The sequence below is a fragment of the Peromyscus eremicus genome, chromosome 9, assembly GCF_949786415.1.
Source record: "Peromyscus eremicus chromosome 9, PerEre_H2_v1, whole genome shotgun sequence".
NCBI lineage: Eukaryota > Metazoa > Chordata > Mammalia > Rodentia > Cricetidae > Peromyscus > Peromyscus eremicus.
Genome location: NC_081425.1, coordinates 70,253,136 through 70,276,827, shown reverse-complemented (window position 1 = coordinate 70,276,827; position 23,692 = coordinate 70,253,136). Strand labels below are relative to the sequence as shown.

General features: G+C 45.8%; 2 protein-coding genes across 2 annotated transcripts; one reads left to right on the top strand and one right to left on the bottom strand.

Annotated features, from left to right (window-relative positions):
• Nucleotides 1–4,777: 4,777 nt before the first annotated feature.
• Rnase6 (ribonuclease A family member k6) lies at nucleotides 4,778–6,302 on the top strand. The gene is made up of 2 exons (XM_059274463.1): nucleotides 4,778–5,098; nucleotides 5,530–6,302. Exon 2 carries the CDS (start codon nucleotides 5,535–5,537, stop codon nucleotides 5,994–5,996), a length of 462 nt encoding a protein of 153 aa, XP_059130446.1. The 5' UTR covers nucleotides 4,778–5,098; nucleotides 5,530–5,534; the 3' UTR covers nucleotides 5,997–6,302.
• A 6,186-nt stretch (nucleotides 6,303–12,488) lies between these two features.
• On the bottom strand, nucleotides 12,489–13,204 carry Rnase1 (ribonuclease A family member 1, pancreatic). The gene has a single exon (XM_059274462.1). It carries the CDS (start codon nucleotides 13,182–13,184, stop codon nucleotides 12,738–12,740), a length of 447 nt encoding a protein of 148 aa, XP_059130445.1. The 5' UTR covers nucleotides 13,185–13,204; the 3' UTR covers nucleotides 12,489–12,737.
• Between the last annotated feature and the right edge of the window lie 10,488 nt (nucleotides 13,205–23,692).

Genomic DNA, 23,692 nt, shown 5'->3' with positions numbered 1-23,692 from the left:
CCGTTCCGTCACTGCTACAAGAACCAGATTTTCCAAGTTTTCCTACTGGGCTAGCTGCTCTCCAGGAATCTTCTGAAGGTCCAGCACCAGATTGGGACTGCTGAGGTCTTGTGGACTGAGCGATTATTGGTTGTTACCCCTTTCCCATCCTCAGTGAGAGACAACAGCCATGGACTACTCTGAATGCTTAAGGGCTGAGTAACTACTGGGTTCTCCGGTCTCAGGTGTGATTTAGCTGTTATTACTTTTTTTTTTTTTTAAACTGATATGTGTGTGTGTGTGTGTGTGTGTGTGTGTGTGTGTGTGTGTGTGTGTGTGTGTATGATGTGTCCCACTGGTTCTGTTCCTCTAGAGAACCATGACTAACACACTTTCCCCTAATTTTTTGATGGATCAGTTTAAACAAAGAGAGTTTTTCAGCCCACAGCTTCAGGTAAACATGTTCAGGACCCACCTTGAACGTATCTGGCCCACCTAGAGTGGCAAGGAGTCCCAGCTTGTGGGAGAAAAAGGCTCTGGGGACTTTGCCTCAGGTCAGGGAAGTGAGGAAGACGTTGGAAACTTGCCATCTTTGCTGTCCATCAGTGGCCCCTTTCCTTGTCTGTCTGACAGGGATCTGCCCAGCCCCTCGTCTGTCATACAGCTTGTGTCTTTTCTGGTTCCTTTCCTGTTTCTTGTTCTCACTTTTCTTCCCGTTACCCCAAACTCTTCCCTCCCCCTTCACCTTGCCTGGTATATAGGGCCTTGATGACTCAGCTTCCTGAGAGATGAGACTGGCCTACAGTGTCTGAAGACGTATCTTTATCCCTTTCTTTTTAGTCTATCTTCAATTAAGACTTCCCCACTCTTCATTTTATTTATTTATTTGCCTGTACCATTTCCCCTCCTCTGGAACTTCTCCCTTTCCTGCTTCCTATCTAAACTAACAACCTAATACTCATCACTGATCCCACCGTGACTTCTTGCTGCTTTTTCTTTATTTTCCCCAGCCAGATCCACAGTCACCAAGAGACGAGCACACACAGTACTGTTGGTTCCCCTTTTCCATCAGTTAGAAGTCAGTTCGCGGTCCAAAAGAAAGCACCACCAATCTAATGAAAGCCTCTTGGTCGGGCAAAGCTTGATTTGTAAGGGCGAACTGCTCACAGCTGTTCAAGAACAAACCCACAGAGTAAGAAACTCAACAGCCTTTATCTTAATGCAAGAGTGCTGTGTCCTTCTCCTGCTGGCTGAGCTCCAACCTCAGCCTGTCACGGTTGCTTAGTTTGAGAAGAACTGGTACAGAGGAAATGAAGGAAAGCGAGCCTGGGCAGGCACCTGGAGATCCAAGAATGCAGCAGGGCCTGTGGATAAACAAAAGTTTTACCAGGTAGGCGGTAGCAAAAGATTTAAATTCCTTGTCTTAAACAAAAGCTTCACGGGGTCTGACAGAAAGACTAATATTTAATGTTCCTTCCACACCGAGAACACTTGGTACTGAAGGAGCGACTGTGAGGTACAAACACTTACCCTGTTCTCAAGGTGGGTTTACTGCAGCATTGTGATTTTTATTGGAAACAGTTCTCAAGCCTTGAGGAGTTCTGGGGAAAGAGCCTTAAAGGCCAGCTTAAAAGGAAAAGGTCACCTCAACACTTCTGAAAGAAGGAAGGTTACCTGAGTTAAAACAACAAAAAATGGAATCAACGATCTGATTCTGACTGGATGAGCTCAGTGCGAAACACTAGTAACGTGAAAAACCATGACAGCATGTCTCCTCCAAAAACTTCTAACATCCAGTAACCTCTAGGAAGAACCATTTAAATGAAAATCCAAACCAAAAAAAAAAAAAAAAGAAAGAAAGAAAGAATATAAAACAACTTAAATATGGTCAAAGAAGACACAAACTCCTGGATGAATTCTTTTCTTCCCCGACATAATGTTTTTATTAATTATTCAGGAATTTCATGCAATTCACCTTGATCCCATTCCTCCCAGGTTCACCCTCCCACACTTGCGCCCCCCCCCCCAAGAAAAAACAAGTCCAATTTGTGTTGTCCATGGTGTGTTTGAAATGTACTACAAACCAGCATGCAGAATCTCTGGGACAACATGAACTGTGGGACTAGAAGGAAAAGATTTTCCGCACAGAAGGTGTAGAAAATACTTTCCATGAATGCATAGAAGAAAATTTCCCAAAGCTAGGGAAAGACATGCCCATCCAAATAGAAGAAACACCCAGAACACCAAATAGAACCAGAAAATAAAATCCCCGTATCATATCACTGAATACACAGAACAAAGAAAGTATGTTGTAAGCTGTAGAGAGAAAGACAAAAATCACATCCAATGGCAATTAATGGAGACTCATGGTTGGTCAAGGTGAATATCAAGTGCTCAGTCCTGAATGGGCCATCTATATCATCCTCTCCAAGGCTCAGAAACCATCAAGAAAGAGTGGGGAGAAAAGAATGTAACAGCTGGATGATGATGATGATGATGATGATGATGATGGCGGCGGCGGCCATGTAATGCTGTCTTACAGACACAACAAGGCCATGGCATGCCTGAACTCACAACATCTGTGGTTGCTTGCTAGGGACTGACTGCACAAGACTGAGTCCATAAACATTCAGTCACAGATAGGGGAGAGGCTCATAAGACCCCCTCCAACGGGAGCTAATTGTAGGCGATGGCTTGCTGGAGCAGTCACTGTCTTCAATGACGTAGCTATTGTGAGTTACTTGTGCTCCAGTAGATAGTTTTATATCCACGCCCACATGAGCAGCCCTGTTGAAACCCGGTGGGTTACAAAGTGCAAACAAAAACAAAATTAAACTAAATACATGAAAGTGCCTGGTGGTCGGAAGGCGGAAATGGTGGGGGTGTGAAAGAACAAGAGAGTGAAGAGTGGGGGTGAGTGAGATGGCTCCACAGATTAGGAGCCTCCATCAAGCTGGATTATCTGAGTTAATCCCAGGGAGCCACACAGTAGAAGGGGAAAGCCAACTCCTGCAAAGTGCTGCCCTCTGATCTCCACACACACACCATGGCACAAGTCCATGTGTGTGTGAGCACACGTGTGTGCAAAAACATGCATTAAATAAATGAATAAATTGTAAGTTTAAAAAAGAGAGGGTGGAGGCGTGAGTGTGATCAGAATGTAGGATGTGTGTGTGTGTGTGTGTGTGTGTGTGTGTGTGTGTTTATGGTATTGTCAAAGAAGAAACTAATCTTAAAAGCTACTTTTAAAGTTTTTTTTAAGGTGCATATGGTGTCGGGGAGATACATGATTGTGGCTGCAGGTGCCCAAAGAAGCCAAAGACATCAGGTTCTCCCTGGAGATGGAATTACAATAGGTTGTGAGTTACCTTTTATCCGTATTGGGAACTGAACTCAGGAGCTATGCAAAGCAGTACACACTCCCGACCACTGAGTCGTTTCTCCAGTCTCCTTAAAGCATTTAAAAACATGTTTCTGTTATTGTTGTTTATTTTTTTGTTTCAAGACACAGTTCCAGGTAACCAGGGCTGGCCCTTGTCAGTATCCTTAGTGCTAGGATTACAGGAATGAGCCACCATGCTTAGTTCTATATTAACCTTTGAGTGATCATGACTGCGGATGTCATTAGTTACTCGCCTTGTTTCTATGACCAAAAACCCAGGAAGAATCAGTTTAATGGAGGAAGGGTTTAATTTGACTCACAACTTAAGTCTGTCACAGCTTCGGTCATTATGCCAGGGAGACAATCATGGCAGGAGTCGGCTAGTTATAATTATCTCAATCAGAAATCATAGAACAAGCAAGAAGTGGAGCTGTGTATAAAACCTCAAGACCCCCTTGCAGTGACCCACTTTCTCTAGCAAATCTCCACCTCCTAAAGGTTCCACAACTTCCCCAAACAGTCCCACCAGCTGGGGCCGAAGTATTTTAAACACTCAAGTCTATGGGGAAACACTCAAACCACAGTCGTTAAATCATGTATAAACACCTCCCTCTGTGGTTATTAGTCAAAGAGAACATGATGGTGTACACCTGCATCCCAGCACTTAGGAGGTGGATGCAAAGAGATACTGAGTCCCAGGCAAGCATCAAGACACTATCTGAAAAAGAACAAACAAAAACACCTCTTTGAATAAAAGTGTACTGTTGTAACTATATTAATCTGGGAATAATGCATAATAAATACGCAGAATTGATTAGAAGAAATAAGGCCAGAGGCGCAGAGTCCCAGTGCAGCCCTCCATGAGGTGATGCGGTGCAGCGGTCCTGTAGTGCACACCAGTGGTGAGCAGCCAAGAGACTCAAATGCAAATACCCTACATTTTCTCTTCTTCTTCTTCTTCTTCTTCTTCTTCTTCTTCTTCTTCTTCTTCTTCTTCTTCTTCTTCTTCTTCATGCTTTTGGGTCTTTTCACACACAGTTCTCCCTTTAAAGGTCCTTACCCCTCTATTCATCTAATTAATTATTCCTCAAAATGCAGCTCAACTTGAGTGGGTGTCTTTAAATAACTCTTGTCCCCTTTAGTGTGAACCACACCATGAATGCTATTTGTAGTTATTAATTCATAACATACTTATTGATTTATCTGACCATCTTTCGGTAGACTGTAAACTCCTAAATATGCAAAGCCTAGTATCTGGCCCCATAGACACATATACAAACAAATGATGTATTCATGTGTACTTGCAGGAACTCACATTGCCAAGCGTGTGGTAACTATTATACAAATATACAAAGTATTTTTTTTTTTTGTTAAGAAATTGAAATCAAAGAGCTTCAAAACAACCTGAAACTCCAGTCAAAAAGGAAGTTTGTTATAACCCCTTAGCAAGAGAACAGGTCCTTAAAACTGAGTTTTGAGTCTACTTGTTTCTTAAGTTGAGTTAATTCTTCCTCTTCGCTGACATCGAAACATTCAAAGCTTGCTTGGAGGTGGAGTCTCACTCTACTGTACTTCTGCAAAATCTAAGGTTTCTCTTTCATGGGCTTAAGAGTCCTTCTTGCCCTGCCCCACCTAGACAGCTGTGACTGGCTTGGAGGAGAAAAGCTAACAAAACATTCAGAACCTGGGACTGATCCACTGCCCGTGTTCTCCGTAGGAACACAGCAAAAACACCTGGTAAGAGAGGCACTTCAGGGCCCTGCCAGGCAGTGGAGCTGGCTGGGAGATGCTGGTAAGAGAGGCACTTGAGGGCCCTGCCAGGCAGTGGAGCTGGCTGGGAAATGCTGGTAAGAGAGGCACTTGAGGGCCCTGCCAGGCAGTGGAGCTGGCTGGGAGATGCCGTTGGGGAGGGAAGGTAGACACGTTAGACGGGATTACAGGGGAAAGCCTTGTACATATGAACACAGGTCAAAGAGAAGGACGAGCTGTGTGCTCATCTGTCTTCCTCACTGGATTTCAGAGTTGTCATAGAATTACGAGACTGGCTTTCTCTTTCTTAAGACTGTTAAATCTTAAAAGGAGGAAAAAAAAAACCCCAATAAACTAGTCATGATTTGTTTGTTCTTAAAACTTCTTCTATTAGCACGATCTTCCTTCTTCCTACACAGAAAAAATGGCCGTAGACCTTCAGCGATCCTTTCCTCTCCTCCTGCTGCTGGGGCTGTGGGAGCCAGTGTGTCCACTTGGGACTCAGCCTAAGGGTCTCACCAAGGCTCGCTGGTTTGAAATTCAGCACATACAGATAAGTCCTCAGCAATGCAACAGAGCAATGCGTGGTGTCAACAACTACACCCGGCACTGTAAACAGAAAAACACCTTTCTGCATGCATCCTTCGAGAATGTGGCTGCTACCTGTGCTTTGCCCAACATCACCTGCAAGAACGGTCGAAGGAACTGCCACATGAGTGCAAAGCCTGTCAGCATGATTGACTGTGCACACACTGGAGAAACCTATCCACACTGTCGCTACAGAGGTGCTGTGCAGTACAAATACTTCATTGTGGCCTGTGAGCGTCCCAAGAAGGATGACCCCCCTTACCAGCTGGTTCCTGTGCACTTAGATGAGATTGTCTAAGGCTTAGGGCACATGTCTTCTGGTTGACACAGGTTCTTTTACTGTTTATTCCCACTTCACCTTTTGCTCCTACCGAGAAAGGAAGGCACTGAAAGAATTAGAAAGCCTAAGCTATCAGAAGAGTCAAGGCAAAAAGAAATAGGGTACGTGGGTTCCGATGTAGCTCAGTAACTGAACACTTGCTTAGTGCACAAAGGCCCTTGGGTTCCATCACTGGTCCCCACCCCCCAAAAAAGAAGAAAAAAAAGTCCAAGCAGCTGAACAACGTATCCTGTTATGTTTTTGGATCAAGCTTTATTGTACTATGCTCATAGAAATAAAATCATTTCCTTTTTCAGTATGATGAGTATAAATTTTGCTGGTTTGTTTGCTTGTTTTGTTTTGGTGGTAGTGGCTTGGGTGGTTTGTTTGTTTGTTTGTTTGTTTGTTTGACAGCATCTGGTTTGGTCAGGCTGGATTCAACACCATGTAGTCAAGGATGGTTATCAACTCATTTATTAAATTAGAAAAAAGCCTTCCACAATTACAGTCAATTTCACTCCCTGGTGTCTTCTCTTATTCTCCCATACTTCTTCCAGCTAGTCTCCCTTCCTTCTGCTCTGCAAGGTTCATGCTCCCACACCGGGGAAGTGGGGGAGGGGGGGGGTCACTGGAAGCCAGGAGCCTGGAGAGCTATTGAGAACTCAGAGTCAGTTTTCACTCCAGCCTAAAGCTGTAAAGCCACCAGGGAGGCGGCCGTAGCAGGCACCAGGCACACACTGGCTGCACACAAGCCATGTGGAAGTTAAGTAGGCACATAGACCTAAAGGTACACACAGCCAAGCATGTATAAAGGTGGAGGTTCTAGGCTCAAACCTCTGACCTCAAGGCTGTGTTTATACAGTAGTCTTAGTCAGTGTTCTATTGCTGTGATGAGACACCATGACCATAGCAATTCTTTTTTTTTTAATAATTATTTTATGTAGAATAAGTAACCATTTTTTTTAAAAAAGGTTTATTCTATATACAGCATTTTTCCTACATGTATGTCTGCATACCAGAAGAAGGAACCAGATCCCATTATAGATGGTTGTGAGCCACCATGTGGTTGCTGGGAATTGAACTCAGGACCTCTGAAAGAACAGCCAGTGGTCTTAACCTCTGAGCCATCTCTCCAGGCCCTGGGCAATTCTTGTAAGAGAAAGCATTTAATGGGGGCTGGCTTACAGCTTCAGAGGTTCGGTCCATTATCATCATGGCAGGGAGCATGGTGGCGTGCAGGCAGACGTGGTGCTGGAGAAAGAGCTGTGAGTCCTACATCCAAATCTGCAGGCAGTAAGGAAAGACTTTGGGCTCATCATGACCTTTTGCAACCTCAAAGCTCAAACCCAGTGACACACTTCCTTCAATAAGACCACACTTCCTAATCCTTTGCAAATAGTGCCACTCCCTGATGACTAAGCACTCAAATATATGAGCCTATGGGGGCCTTTCTTACTCAAACCACCACAGTAGAGTTACATGGGAAGAGCTACCTCAGTTGAGAAAATGCTCCCACCAGACTGGTCTGTGGGAAGCCCGTGGAGCTTCTGTATTTTATTTTATTTTACTCTACTTTATTTCACTTTATTTTTTGAGACAGGGTCTCTATGTCATCCTGTCTGCCCTGGAAAATTCCCTGTGTAGACCAGGTTGGCCTCAAACTCACAGAGATCTCCCTGCCTCTGCCTCCTGAGTGCTGAGATCAAAAGTGTATGGCTCTGTACCTGACTTGAAGCATTTTCTTGATTGACAAGTGATGTGGAAGGGCCCAGCTCACTGTGGGCAAGGCCATCACTGGACGGATATTCTGAATGCTATCAGAAGGCAGGCTGAGTAAGCCATGAGGAGAAAGCCGGTAAGCAACACCCTTCATGAGCTCTATATCAATTCCTGCCTTGAGTTCAGGCAAGCCCTGACTTCCCTGGATAACTGACTGTAAGCTATAAGATAAAATTAACCCTCTCCTTCCCAAGTTGCTTTTGGTCATAGTGTTTCATCACATCAAATAGAAACCACACAAAGGTGGTTTAGTTTTCTTTCCTTGATTTCAATGCTGATTTTTATTACTTTCTTCTGTTTGTTCGGGGTTAAATTTGATCTCATTCCTCCAGCCCCCCTCTCTTAAGACAGAATCCCATGTGCCTCAGGGTGGCCTAGAACTCACTATAGAAATGAAGCTGGCCTTGAATTCCTGATCCTTGGCTCCACTTGGCAAGCGCTGGGATGACAGGTGCCTCACTCACTTGCTCACACTCTCTTTCTTTTTTCCTGGCTCTGGGAAGAGCACAACTCGGCCTTGTCAAGAGCGCTCGTGTGTGCTGAGATTACAAGTGTGATCAAGAGTAGGTATGCCTATTGTATCCGTTACTTTTCTTAAGGCAGTGACCAAGTACCTAATAAGAGGAAAGGTTTAGGGCTGGAGAGATGGCTTAGAGGTTAACAGCACTGGCTGCTCTTCCAGAAGTCCCGAGTTCAATTCCCGGCAACCACATGGTGGCTCACAACCATCTATAATGAGATCTAGCGCCCTCTTCTGGCCTGCAGTGCAGGCATGTGTGCAGGCAGAACACTGTATACATAATAAATAAATAGATAAATAAATAAATAAATCTTAAAAAAAGAGGGCTTAAAAAAAAGAGGAAAGGTTTAAGAAAGGCACAGTCCGTGGCACAAGGAGGGTGCGGCAGCAGGCATGAGGCCGCACTGAGTCTGCAGTCAGAAGGCAGAGTGAAGAATGTTTCACTGACCCTCCCCATCTGGTCAGACCATAGAGTACGTCACCTACATCCAGTGGGGCTCTGCTCACTCACTTAACACAAACTAGAGGCGCACCAGGGGCTCCTCAGATGAGTCTAGATCCTGCCGCTGTCACTGTGCTATTTGTTTTTTTTTTTCTATTTTGACAGCTTAGACAATATGATTTGGTTTTGTTTCATTTCTGTTCTCATTTGTTTTGTTTTTTTTCCCTACCAATGATCAGAATATATATTAAAAGTCCATTTTCAATTAAAAATTGAAAATAGAGAAAATAAAGTAAGTCTGTTAGGTGAAACAAAGTTGTTGTTTTTCCTCATCCTTCCTTTTACCATGGACATTTAAGGATTCTCTGGATTTGTCTTCTATTTATTCATCTGATGTTGGGAGGGGAAGGGATAGTTATCAGATATAGTCTTCTGAGCTAACGTTCTGGGGTAAAGGAAGGTCAGCAACACATGTGGAACCTCCGGGAGTCACAGGCTGTCTTTAGTTCTTCAGAAGTCTTGGAGAGAGAAACACTCATCTAGACATAGTAGAATGTCAAGGGCAGTAGAGAATCAGGCAGCATTAAATACCCCTTGAATGGCAAGCCTGTGTCCTTCACTGCAGAAAACATGCGACACTCAGGTTAATGATACTCAGAAGGTCCCTGGAGTTCTGAGCCTTTTTATTTACTAAGTCCAGTAACCTATATGCATGCTTCTCTCCTGCTTTCCTGAGAGATTTCTACAATCCTTTTTTTTAGTTTTTATTCACATATTTTATGTGTATGAGTGCTCTATCTGCATATAGGCCTACAGGCCAGAAGAGGGCATCAGATCCTATTATAGATGGTTGTGAGCCAACATGTGGTTGCTCGGAATTGAACTCAGGACGTCTGGAAGAGCAGCCAGTGCTCTTAACCTCCAAGTCATCTCTCCAGCCCTACAATTCTATTCTTAATGCCATAAGAAGCAAACGTAATGAATATTCTTGGGATGAAGAAGTAAAGAAGTAAAGAACCTTTCTTCCCACTCTTACCAACACCAAGCTTTAACATACTCACCCCAGAGACCTGATGTCAGCGTGGAAAGGAGTTATTTGGAGAACTAGGGTATAAGCAGATGACCTACAGCACTTGTCCAAGCAACAGACGCTTCAATACAATAAAGCTGGAGGATCATTTAGAGGGGAGACTGGGCTTTCCTAATGTAACACACAGACAAGGCAGCTGAAATGACATGAAGTTATTCCCTCACAATTCTAAGATCTAGAAGTCCAAGATCACAGCGCTGGCAGGATTAGTCTCTTCTGAGTTCTCTCCTTCACTTTCAGATGAACAACTTCTCTCTTTCCTCTGTGCATGTATGTGACAGGTATGTCTGTCTATGTGTCCAACCTTCAGGTTGTATCATATCTTCATCACCTATTTTTAACCTAATCACTTTTTTTAAAGGCTCTGTTTCCAAACACAGTCATATTCTGAGGGTCTGTGGGTTAAGGTTTCAGCATATGAGTTTTGAGAGAGTACGATTTAGCCCACAATAAGGTGTTGTGGTAGTTTGAATGTAAATTGGCCCCCATAAGCTCATAGTGGCTTTGCTGAAGTAGGTGTGATCTTGTTGAAGAAAGTGCGTCACTTGTGCAGGCTTTGAGGTCTCTTTTGCTTAAGCTTCGTTCAGTGTCACAGCCCATTTCTGATCAAGATGTAGCCAGCACCATGTCTACCTGCATGCCACCATGCCCCACCACACAAGCCTATCCCCATGTGTTAGGAAGCTGTGGTGTGGACAGGGAAAAATGAGTATAGGGAGCTGTAGTTGGTCTAGACTAAGTCAGGGGCCCAGGCCAAACTTTCTAACACTGTAGACTCAGGGCAGGTGCAAAAGGAAAGAAACTAACTTTCAGTATAAACCCTTGCCAACTTGCAAGGAAAACCTAGAAAATGAGTCATGGGTATCATGAACTTTAAAACATAGCCACCACACTAGCTCCCATCCACTCAGAGGAGCAAGCCCTCTGCTTAGTTATGAAGACAATCATGGCTAGATTAGCATGTGAGCCTGTTAGCATTTAAGCATTACCTGGCCGGCCCCTTGGGAACCTTGCCAGTAAGCGGGCAATACCTTGGCCCACTCAGGGTCCTAATAACATCATCCTACATAGCCGATTCCCTCTCTTTCTCTCCCCTTCCCTCCCCTCTCTCCCTCTCTCTCTCTCTCTCTCTCTCTCTCTCTCTCTCTCTCTCTCTCTCTCTCTCTCTCCCTTCCTCCCCCCAATAAAATCCTCTCTGTGAGTGCAGTCTGCACTTACATGTCTTTATCTCACCCGCTCTGTAGGGCCCCTTGGCTCTAACCCACCAAGGCCGCCTCCCACCATTTTTAAAATACAACAGAACCTAAAACTGTTCTGAAAGATAAAGCCTATCTCTTTATTTCTTCTATTTTCATTTATGTGTATGTGCCCGTATGAGTTTATGTGCACCACATGTGTGCAAATGCCCTCAGAGCCCAGAAGAGGACCTCAGAACCCCTGGAAATGGCGTTGTGAGCTGCCATGTGGGTACTGAGAACCAAACTTGGGGCCTCTGATAAAGCAGTAATTGCTTTTAACAGATGACCCATCATTCTATCTAGTCCTGTTTTGTTGTTGTTTGGTTTTTTTTTTTTGTTTTTTTTTTTTTAGAATTATCTAGGTCTGGAAGACAAGGAAATGGGAAGAGAATCGTAGAAGAGGTTCCTTCCCACAACAGCTGGGACAAGGTGGCACACACTTTTTGCCCTGTACTTGAGAGGTGGAGGAAGGAGGATCAGGAGTTCAAAGCCACCAGGCGGTGGTGGCACACATCTTTAATCCCGGCACTCGGGAGGCAGTGGCAGGTGGATCTCTGAGTTCAAGGCCAGCCTGGTCTACAGAGTAAGTTCCAGGACAGGCAGGAATATACAGAGAAACCATGTCTCGAAAAAGCAAAAAAAAAAAAAAAAAAAAAAAAAAAAAGAGTTCAAAACCATCATTGGCTAAAAAGAAAGAAAAATCAATATACCTAAAACTATTGACTGATCTGCAGAGCAATGTACGGTTTGTTCCAGGTGTGATAGTGGCCAGCTCTACAGAACTAACCCTTCACTCTACTCCTTCCTCTAAGAATCCCGCCGTGAATCCTGGATCATCCGTGGGCAAGACTGCGCCAGCCACCGTTGTGACTCTTTCCCAAAAGCATTACTGGAATTTGATCCCCACTGTGGTTGTTGAAACTGAAGGCCCCCACGCATTCCCACTTGCTCCACGAAGTCTGAGTCAGTCTAAGGAGGCAGGGGAAGAGGAAGCAGCCCCTGGAGGGCAAGACTGGAAGCTGCCTTTCCTCCACCCTGAGAAAGTGCGAAGTGAAATGTGGCTAGAGGAAGCTCACAGTGAGGCGGAAGCAAAAGCAAGGCTCCTTTGCTCTGTTGGCGGAGGCCTCCTCTCAGCTGCTGATCTCGGCAGGTCTGTGTTGGTGTGGGGAGCTTGACGGACTCGGGGAGACGCGGCCACTGAGTGCTGCAATAGATGTGAGACTTATACAGAAAAGTAGGAGAAGAAGGAACGATCAGTGAGTCAGAAGAGGCAGGAAATGCTCGCTTCAGGAGGATAGTGAAAGCTGTCGGGAGTGCTGAAGGTCTGGACCAAGGAGGCGACTGGCCTGTTGTCCACGGTCCTTTGTGACCGGCCCTAAAAGGACACCACTGGCTGCACAACTTCTAATGAACAGAATTTTATTTGGTTCACGGTTCTGAAGTCAAGGGAGTCTCAGGTTGACGGGACACCACGTTCTGGTGAGGGCTGTCTTGCTTCATTTGTCCCAGGAGCGGAGCACCGGAGAGGGAAGCATGTTTTTCTCATATGGAAGCCCTAACAGGGGTTACTTCCGGGAAAGAATGAAATAGGGGAGAGGCAGGACGAGGATGGGCGACAGGGCCATCTCGTTGGTTTGGCCTAGGTGGGACCCTATGCAGAAGCATCGAAGTGGACCGGCACAGAGGGGTTCCCCTCGCAGGCCACAATGATGTGCTTCTGCTGCTGGCTGGTTTTGTACTCGCAGTTGGGGTACTTGGAGCTGCCCGTCAGGCGGCAGTCGGTGATGTGCAGGGTGGAGCGGCTCTTGTAGCAGTTAGTCTGCCCGTTCTTGCATTTGACGTTTTCCTGGGAGCAGACGGCGTGGATGTCCTCTAGGGATTCATGCACAAAGGTGTTTACAGGCTTGCAGGATCCCTTCGTCATTTCCCGCCTCTTCATCATTTGGTTGCAGTAGGTGGGGCTGCTGCCGGAGGAATCCGAGTCCACGTGCTGTCGCTGGAACTTCATGGCAGAAGTTTCCTTGCCCAAGGAAGGCTGGATCCATCCAACCACCAGGACAAGCAATGGAAACAGGATGAGGGACTTCTCCAGACCCATGGTAGCTTTGTTGCTCGGAGGAGCCTGACAGGGAAAGGAGAGGAAAAGAAAGAACACACCCTCAGAAGAACTGCAGCACCCTCCTCAGCCTCCCCAGCACCCCCCACCTCAGCCTCCCCAGCACCCCCCTCCACCTCAGCCTCCCCAGCACCCCCCCACTCAGCCTCCCCAGCACCCCCCTCCACCTCAGCCTCCCCAGCACCCCCCACCTCAGCCTCCCCAGGACAGTCCTCCACCTCAGCCTCCCAGGACAACTAAGTTTTGCAAGTGAGCCTGGAAGATTGCCCTCTGCTGAGATTTATCTTGAAAGTGCCGACATTGTTTTACTTCCTTGCTTACTGAAGAGAAGTCACTCTTTTCTCTAGGTGGTGGGCTGCGTCACCTAAATTCTTGGCAGTATGCTGAATAGTGGAGTTTCTTTCATATAAAATACATTTGAAAAATAGAACACATTTATACAACAGTGTTCAAATGGCTCATCAGAAGGTCGGTTTGAATATGCCACGAGCTAAATCGTGTTCCTCAGTCATTACTGACACCTAGGACTGTGGCTGATAGTTTCATTGTCTCACAGGACTGGGCAACTTGGTCCAGTGCCTGACCCTGGCATTACAAAGGGATTGAGTTGTATTCTAAAGACACATGCTCCCTTCCCCAGCCTGGGTGCTCTGTCCTTCCTGCCTCTCTAGTTAGTGCTTTGTACCTGACTATGTCCTGCCTCCACCCCTGCCTCCAGCTATTTGCCCGGCCCAGCTTTTCTGGAGTTAGTGTCAATCAAGAGTGACTGGCCTCTCAGTTCCAACTCTCAAGCGGAAATAGTCTCTGACGCCATCTCTAGGCCACTTACCTAAACCCTGAGTAAACTCCGGGGCAAACTGGAAGCCAGCTTCTGCAGCCACTCAGTCCCTGTGGTGTGGGACTTATATGGAAGACAAGGGGGTTGGCTTCCAAGGAAAATGGGCGGAGTAAATCTTGGCCAATTTTACGTGAAGGATAAAAACAAGGGCATTGTAAGCTTGGATGGGAAATGCCCAGGGCTGCCAAAGAAAGGGAGAACAGCATTTGAACCTCATGTGCTGATTCCCAGGGGGCAGCAGAGCAAGTCACTGGAACAATGGCAAACACACCACTCCACATTCCTTCACAAAGCCGCATCACCTACGAGCATGCACCAATTACAACCTGGAGGTTTAAAAGGTCACATAGCAATCCTGGGAATCATGGGAGAAGGAAGCCCTCCCCCTCTACAGTACTGAACCAAGTTGGTGGTAGCCAGAATTCTAGGTCTCCTCACAGTGCCTTTCTTGGGAGGAAAGAGGGAATAAGAGGGCTGCTGCCTGTCTGCAGCTGGAAGGGTTCTAGTATTGGTGGAGTCCTTAGGGGCAAAGTCTGGGCTGTAGCAGTCTTACCAGGCCGGGCACAGCCACTCATCCTCCATAGATCAATTAGAGAGACAAGTAACAGCAAAGGCAGAGAAAGGCAATGTATTCAATGTGGCGAATTGGGAAAAGGAACAAATAGAGTCCCGTGACCCCGAGTTCATCTTCAGGATTCTGGCATGAACTTTTTTAGCCTTACATGGAGGACAAGGGGTATTCGTGAATAAGCAGTCCAGATCAAAGTGGGGCCCCTCCCATCACTGACCCATCACTGTCTTGGCTCCAGTCTCTACTGCAAAGTGGTCTGACAAGTTGTCAGAACTGTGTGAAATCTCTTTCCAGGAGATATCTCTCCCTCTGGCTAGCACAAAGGCCCACCCAGCCTTTTATCTCCCCAGCATGAGACTCCTGGGGAAATTATTTTTCTTGGTGGTGGTGGTGGTGGTGGTGGTTTTTACAGGTTCAGCTTTTTATTAAACATGTTAACAAAAGAGGTTTAGTTAAAAAGACCAAAGCCCAGATCGTCACCAGACTCCCCAAATTCTTCTTTCTTTGCTCCCACTTTCTCCTCGGCAGGGGCAGCTACAGTGGAAGGGGCCAGGCAGCCCCCGTGTTGCAGGCGAGGCTTCCAGTGTTGACACTGGCCAGGGCCTTCGCAAACAACCTGGGCCAGAAGGGGCCACCACTGACACCAGCTGCTTAACGAGGGCGTTGCTTACCTTCCTGTGTCCATCACCTCTTGCAGGATGAGAGCAGAGCGGACGCAGGCTAGCTCAGAGATGTAGACAGAAAGGAGAGCCTCACCCCAGGCTGCCTTAGCTTCCTCGAACCCAACTCCTTCGCAGCAGCTGAGGAAAGCCTGGAGAAATTCCCATTTGTTGGAGTCTGTACCAGATAGTTTTATGTCAGTTTGACACAGCTAAAGTTATCTGAAAGGAGGAAACCTCAATTGAGAAAATAAGATTTGGCTGAAGAGCGTTTATTTTCTTTATTAGTGATCAATGGCGGGAGAGTCCAGCCCTCTGTGGGTGGTGCTATCCCTGAGCTGGTGGTCCTGGGTTCTATAAGAAAGCAGGCTGAGCGAGCCATGATGGACAAGCCAGTAAGCAGCACCCCTCCATGGCCTCTGCATCAGCTCCTGTCTCCAGGTCCCTGCCCTGCTTGAGTTCCTGACCTGACTTCCTGTGATGATGAACTGTGATGTGGAAGTGAAGTGTATTTTGTCATGGTGTTTCTTTGTAGCAATAGTCACCCTAACTGAGACACGGTCCATTGTCTCAATAGTCTGGTAGCCGACGAGAGGGGTCATCTGGAAGAAGGATATCTTCCAGAATAGTTATAGGAGGTTTGGAAAAGAAAGGGAAGAGTGCCTGAGCAGGGAGGGGACCTCCAAGGCAAGCCCCGCTACTTCTGGCCACTTCCCACCATCTTCCACGTGTGGTCTGGAGTATTCGAGATAGGAACAGAGCAGAACTGAAGTTAACCAAAGCCACAAATGGTTTTGGAGAAAACACAATGAAATGACTTGGGGGAGGTCAGGTTACCCTGACTGCGCACCTCCTCTCCCAGGGAGCCATATCCTGCCCTGTAAACAGAAGAGCCCAGAAATATAAAAATTATAAGCCTGCACATTCTAGGGAGATGGGAGCTGACGGCCAGCAGCCACTATGGACAAAGATTCCTTTAACAATAGCCCTCTGCCTTGCAACCGACAACTACCATGGACCAAGATTAACCTTCAACAGTTGCTTCTGCATGACTCCCTGCCTTATATTCCCTTAACCTTTAACTATTGCCTGTATGTGACCTTTTCTGCCTTGCATCATCTTGCATTCTTTCCAGCCATGGGGAAAGCAGCTGTGTCAAGAAAGCTACAGGCTTTTGCAATTATCTTAAACTAACACTCTATAAGCAAAAATTGTAAATCTTAAAATGTAATGTGATTGAGACTAACCTCAAGATTGAAAAAAAAAAAAAAAAAAAAAAAAAAACCTCTTTGATCCACACCTGATGCTTAGTTTTCACTGTAAAGAGAGGCTCCAAACCTGTCCCCCACCCCCACCCCGCCCCATTGTCACAATGTGAGAAGCCTGAACTCTGCCTGTGGCGCCCCTGAGCTGGAAGTTTCTTTCTGCCCACAGTGTCTGGAATAAAGGTAGCTTCTGGTTAATATAGACTTCAGTGGTCTGTTCCCCATTGTTTGCATGTCCCCGGGATCCAACATAAACAAAGGGTCTCTTCTAATGCTTATAAGGTATACAGATCAAAGAGTTTCTCTTTCCCTGCTGGGAAGTGGTCCCTTGTAAACAAGGAGGAGCTAGCAGTGGGAGATGATTTCCTTAGCCTGGACCTGGTGGGATGCAGTGACCGAGCTTTAAAAACCCTACCCTGCCCCACTTTGGGGCCCAGAGTCCTTTGTGGCGGAAGCCTGCTTTCTATTCTGATCTTGAACTGCTCCTCCTGCCTCCACCTCTGAGCAACCTACCACACCTCGTTTTACATGGTGCAAGGGCCAGAAGCCAGAGCTTCATGCCTGCAAAGCAAACACGCTGTCAACTACCTTCCCAGTTGCAGAAGGAAAATTTCCTCAACGAAGAAACATAAGATTGTTCTCATGTGTTGTCCGAATAAGATCAACATCCCTAGGATCTAGGAAGCCGCTGTGGAGGTGGAGGTGATGAAGACCTGACGTAGCACAAGCTTAGTCTTCGTGTTCCAGTAGTTTACGCACTTCTGCTAAGGAATCACGAGACTAAAATGAAGGACGCACGACTTAATTTGGTTGCAAAATAGATTTTTTCAAGTTAGGAAATCACAGGCCAGTACTCCATTGGTTGGTGGGGAATAGACAGTCAGAGGAGAGAGGCGAAGATCTCATTGATTGGATAGCAAGAAAGGAAATCCTTTTGTCCCAGGGAAAATGATCATCATCACTCTCTACAGGTTACAGGCTTCTTTGGGCACCAGACATATAAACTGAGGATTTCAGTACCAGATGTATAAACTGAGGACATGACTGCTTTGAGGGATGGTTGAGGAAAAGGATTTTGTTGTAGATAGGAGGAAAAGTACATCCAGAGGCATCTGGAAGAGTCCAGAGTAGAGAAAGTAGTAGACTGAACATGACCAGCAGACTGGACTGGACCATGAGAGACAACCAAGAGAGAGGACAAAAGAGAGAGGGGACCAAGAGAGAAAGACCACAGGGAATGCACAGCCAAAGTGGCAGGGTTATATGGGAATGAGAACTGGAAGTGAAGCCCATGAGCTGGAGAAGTTTAGGGTAAGGGGTGGGGTAAAAAGAATAGGTAGTTGTGATAGTGAGTGATCCTGGAGGCCAGTGTGCACTTTGATATGCTAATAGGCACCACAGGTAGCCATTTGTCCCTTCTGACAGCGGTGATGAAATGGCTTCTTTGGTAGAGGGGAACAGGCCCCAGAATTTGAGAGAGTAGAGTTTCCTTTGGACCTGACTTTCTGCAGGAGGGATTTTGAGCTCTAGGCTGGTTTTTATACATACCCATTTTTAAGAAGTGTGTATATGTGTATGTGTGTGCATGCACATGCACACATGAGTACAGATGCCCATAAACTAGTCTCCTCTGCAAGTAGAAAGTGCTCTTAAGTGCTGAACGACTTCTTCATCCACACGAGGGTAAAAACCTGACATCTATCTGCTTTTGTGTGTTGAGATAGGATTTTATTGTGTATCCTTAGCTAGCATGGAACTTTCTATGTAGACCAGGCTGGCCTTAAACTCACAGATATTTGTCTGCCTGTTTATGAGCATTGAGATTAGAACCATGCAAGTTCATGTCTGTAGTCAGAAGTTTTCCTGTGTCCCACCCAGTCCTATAGCTCCTCAGTCCCAAGTAAACACACAGAGGCTTATATTAATTATAAACTGTATGGCCTATGGCTCAGGCTTTTTGCTAGCTTTTTCATCTTAAATTAACCCATTTCTATTCATCTATGTGTTGCCACGTGGCTGTAGTGTTACCCGTCTGCTGGCATCTTGTTGTTCCTTGGGCGGTGGCGGGCTGGTGTCTCTCCTTGATTCCACCCTTCTTCATCTCTGTCTTCAGTTTGAATGTACCACCTAACCTTATTCTCATCATCATCATCCAAACAGCTTTATTTATCAACCAATGAGAGCAACACATATTCATAGCTTACAGAAAGACATCCCACAGCACCATGTCTAGCCCACTCTTTGATGATGATGATGATGATGATGATGATGATGATGATGATAATGGTGGTGGTGATGATGATGATGGTGATGATGATGATGATGATGATGGTACTCAAAGAATACAGTAAAGAAAGCACTGACATGGCTACTCTATTAGGGGGAAGGTTTTTATTATGGATAAGACAGAGAAAATATGCAGAGACATCTGGAAGAGTACTAAGCAGAAAGAAAAAGAAACACACAGGACAGGGCCAGGACTAGGAAAACGAGAGCAGTGACTAGCAAGAGAAAGAATAGTAGAGGGTAGTGGGTTATCAGGAGGAGGAGAAGCTGGGTGGAGGGAAGCCCATCAGCTGGAGCAGGCCTGAGAGTTTAGGGTAGATGGGAGTGGGAGAAGAGGTGGTGAGAGGGCCAGGATGCTACTCTGGGCAGCTTTGAAATGTGTGACAGGTATTTGTGACTCGAGACGGTAGGAGTCTGGAAGCCAGCATGGGCTGTGATGGGCAAACACAGGTATATGTCAAAGGAAAGCCATACGTCCTTTCTGCCAGAGGGACAAGTTCTGTCACACGTTCCTGTGGAATGCTGGCTTTTATCTAACCACTAGAAATCCTTCTATAGTCGAGCTTGAATTGATTTCTGGATATCCGCACTGCCTGAGACCTAACAATGATGACCTTTACTTATTTGTGTGTATGTACACTCTAAAGGATGAATCTCTGAATAAACAGAAGCCACTATAAAATATCCACATTTAGTTCCTGATTTTCAAAAACAAGGCTGAACAAAGTCTGCATGACCCTTCACCTACATCCTCCCTGGTGCTCAAAGAGCCATTCAGCTATCAAGCAGTATCAGGTGGGTATTTCTGAGGGAGCTTGAACACACCAACTCAAATAAGCCACTCTGTCATGCTCATCATTACTTTGAATTAAAGGCATGTGAAAACCAGGAGGTAAAGAAAGGCATTTGACCTTACCTAGGAGCAGGAGGTAAATTACCCTGTGGTAGGGTAGAGAGAGAAATTCTTACAGACAGAGCTGAAAGCCGAGGATAAGAAAGAGCTACAAAGCCAGCCTTGTTAAGCCAGCTCTTATCCTTCCTATCTTCTTTCCCGAGATCAGCTGCCTAAGCTCAACCCCCTGTTTGATTCTCACAGTGTACTAGTCCTAGCACTTCCTGAGACCTAACAAGGATGATCTTTACTTATTTGTGTGTATGTACACTCCAAAGGATAAATCTCTGAAGATAATCAGAAGCCACTATAAAGTATCCGCATTCAGTCCCTGATGTTGAAAAACAAAGATGGACAAAGTCTGTATGACCCTTCATTCACATCCCAGTGCTCAAAGACAATCTGGTCCATAAACAACCAACTCAAACTTTCTGCCATGTAAAACTTACATTAAATATGTATGTATGTATGTAAATATATATATATATATATTTACATACACATACACATACACACACACACATATATATATATATGCTTATCTGTCATCTGTTGCAACAACTGAGAGACAAGACTGTTTCCTCCTCTGTGTTACGTAAATGTCTCCATAAAATTCAGATGGACTGATAGAATAAATCAACATTGGTGCAAACTGATAAGGCACTGTTCCGTCACAGAAAATCTGTACAGGAGGAACATGGCCAAGAATTCATCAAGGGTTCTTTGGACACTTTCTGACACTCCTTCAGCTGTCATCCTCCAGAAACATGAATATGTTTTAACTGTGGCGTATTTATTTCAGGATGATTTGAAGAATTCTCTTTCCAAAAAGCTACAACTTTTACAGCCCCTAAAAAGCTATTCAATTTTGTGCTTTTAACTTGAGATATCCCAACGTTTATCACAAGTGATTGGGACAAGCACTTTAAGGGAACATAACACCATAATTCTCATTCAAAAATTACACTGTCTTTACTATCCACAATTTTCTGGAAAGGCTGAGTTGTCCTGATTAAACTCAGCAAAGTCTACAGGAACTCTTGAGCTCCTTTGTCTAAAGACAGTCCCATTATCTTTTGTGACCAAGCAAGCCACAATAATGCTTGGAAATAACATGCTATTCCTTCTTGGGCCCACAGATTTAGAAATTTCACTTCTGATACTGGATTCTACCTTATTGCATGTAAACATGTCAAAATACTACACATAATACACTCTTCCTGTCACTAACAGTTAAGGCCACCTTTTCCATGACGTCACTCTAAACATCCTCATCGTGATTTTCAACCTGGGAGATTTTGTCTGGAAGAAAAATCAGAGAAAACCTATCTTGAATGTTATTAGAATGGACTTTATCAGATTTATTATGAACAAATGCAATGGTGAATTCTCCGAGGAATCAATCCTTAGATTCATGTTCCACAACAAAGAAATGATTCAGAATTCCACACATTTGGAAGGCCATATCTTTGCCCTTGCTAGTATTTTCTGTGGTCCTCAGTTAAAAACAAACAAACAAGGACCAAAGAGACGGCTCAGAAGTTTATAACACTGGCTGGCCTTCAAGAGGGCCAGGTTGGGGTTCTATTTTCTACACCTGCATGGCAGCTCACAACTGCCTGTAACACCAGCCCCACAAGATCCAACACCTTCTTCTGACCTCTGAGGACACTGCACGCAGGTGGTGTACAAACATACATGCAGGCAGAACACCCAGACACATAAAAATAAATGAATAATAAACAAACCTTAAAGGAAGAGCTATTTGTCCAGGCAAGGTGGAGCTTGCCCACAATCCTAGCATTGAGGGACAGGAGAAGGCTTGTCTACTTGAGCTATATCATGAGCTTGAGACCAACAATGGCAACATATAACATATAACCTGTCTCAAATTAAAAAACAACAACAACAAAAAGCCATTTTGTATCTCTAGTGCTGGTCATGATGGCCTATAGGTTGAAGCTTTTGATTCTGAAACATCTCAGAGAGACTATTTGTTTTTCTTGTTTGGGCGAAAGCAGTCATCATCCAGAATCCAAATATCTCTGTGTAAACACTGTCTTATGATTATAATGGTACAATAGAAAGATGAAGGTCTTTCAATATGGTTCACTATGAAGATGACCAAACAATTTCTGAGTAATAACACGAAGCATCTAAAAGAATCAAGGGAAGGAGGTGAGTGGCCATCTCCATCTTAGCATCCCTCTGTTCTGAGAATTGATTCTCCTCTTCCATCCCTCACTGTCCTCAACAATAAAAGACTCTGGGGCAGATACAAGAGCTGATTCTCAGTTATGTGTAAGTACTGATGAGCCTAAAGATATCTAGGGGTGTATAAGGAGGAAGGAAGGGCATTGTGGGGGTGTGAAGAATAAGAAGAGCATTGTGGGGTGTGAGGAGTAAGGAAGGGCATTGCAGGGGTGGGTGTGAGGAGGAAGGGAGGGCACTGCAGGGGTGTGAAGAGGAAGGGAGGGCACTGCAGGGGTGTGAGGAGGAAGGGAGGGCACTGCAGGGGTGTGGGGAGGAAGGGAGGGCATTGCAGGGGTGTGGGGAGGAAGGGAGGGCACTGCAGGGGTGTGAGGAGGAAGGGAGGGCACTGCAGGGGTGTGAGGAGGAAGGGAGGGCACTGCAGGGGTGTGAGGAGGAAGGGAGGGCACTGCAGGGGTGTGAGGAGGAAGGGAGGGCACTGCAGGGGTGTGAGGAGGAAGGGAGGGCACTGCAGGGGTGTGAGGAGGAAGGGAGGGCACTGCAGGGGTGTGAGGAGGAAGGGAGGGCACTGCAGGGGTGTGGGGAGGAAGGGAGGGCACTGCAGGGGTGTGGGGAGGAAGGGAGGGCACTGCAGGGGTGTGAGGAGGAAGGGAGGGCACTGCAGGGGTGTGGGGAGGAAGGCAGCAGCTTCAGCAAAGCTGGGCTTTCTCTTGAGGACTCGCTTCTTTGTGAGCTTCCTCTCTATCTCATCTCTTCCGCACATTGCACAGGCTTCTCACCCTTCCTGCGTCTTCCCCTCCCCTTCTCTCTCCTCCCTCATTCTTTCCTTCTAAAACTCCAGATGGTTTATAGCCCAGTCAACTTGAATATTCGTCCCAACTCTTACCTCTGAGAGCAGAGTAACATGCTTATGTCCTATTCATAGACTTTGATTCACTGAGAATACAGATGGGCCATTTTCTGTGAAAGAGAGAAGGATTTCTTTCTGTATCTCTAAAAGCTCTCTGAGGAGAGTCTGAGTGAGGCAGGAGGATGAGGGGAACTGTACACTTGTAGGCAGGTGAGAAGCAGGGGAGGGATCCCAGTGCTCCTGAAAGGAGCAAACAACCTCCTTCAGCATCATGGAAGTTGTCATTCTTCTTCACTATTCCTTTTTAAAAGACTTCCCTCTTCTCCTCCTGCCCCTCTCCACCCCTGCATGAACTATGAGAAAAGATGGTTCAAATGTCCAAGGCCTTGGCTGAGGCCTTGGCAGGCACAATCTACTTTCCAGACGGTTGCCCTGAGCTGCCTGTGAGTCCAGCAGGTGTGGACAACAGTTTAGTCTCCAGAACACACAGGGCCTTATCTCCTAGCCCCACCTCTCAGACTACTGACACTATCAGCTTTCTTCAGTCCCACAGCGGAGGCTCTTAGAGCTGTGGAAGGCTGGTTTCTGCTCGGCTGCTAGGCCTGTCCAGCCCTGGGGCTGCCTCAGCCACCAGTCCCCTCTGTGCACAGTGGGAAGATGTTCCATCGCTTGAGTTCAGAGATCAATGTTTGCCTTTTGCACGCGGCAGCTGTTTCATAAGGCAGTCAAGACATTTCTTTTTTTTAATTTTATTTTACATACCAACCACAGTTCTCCCCCCCCCCCCAACACCTCCTTTCTATCCCCCCTATCCACTCCTCAGAAAGGGGCAGGCCTCCCATGGGAGTCAACAAAGCATGGTATATCAAGTTGAGTCAGGACCAAGCTCGTCCCATCTGCATCAAGGCTGAACGAGAT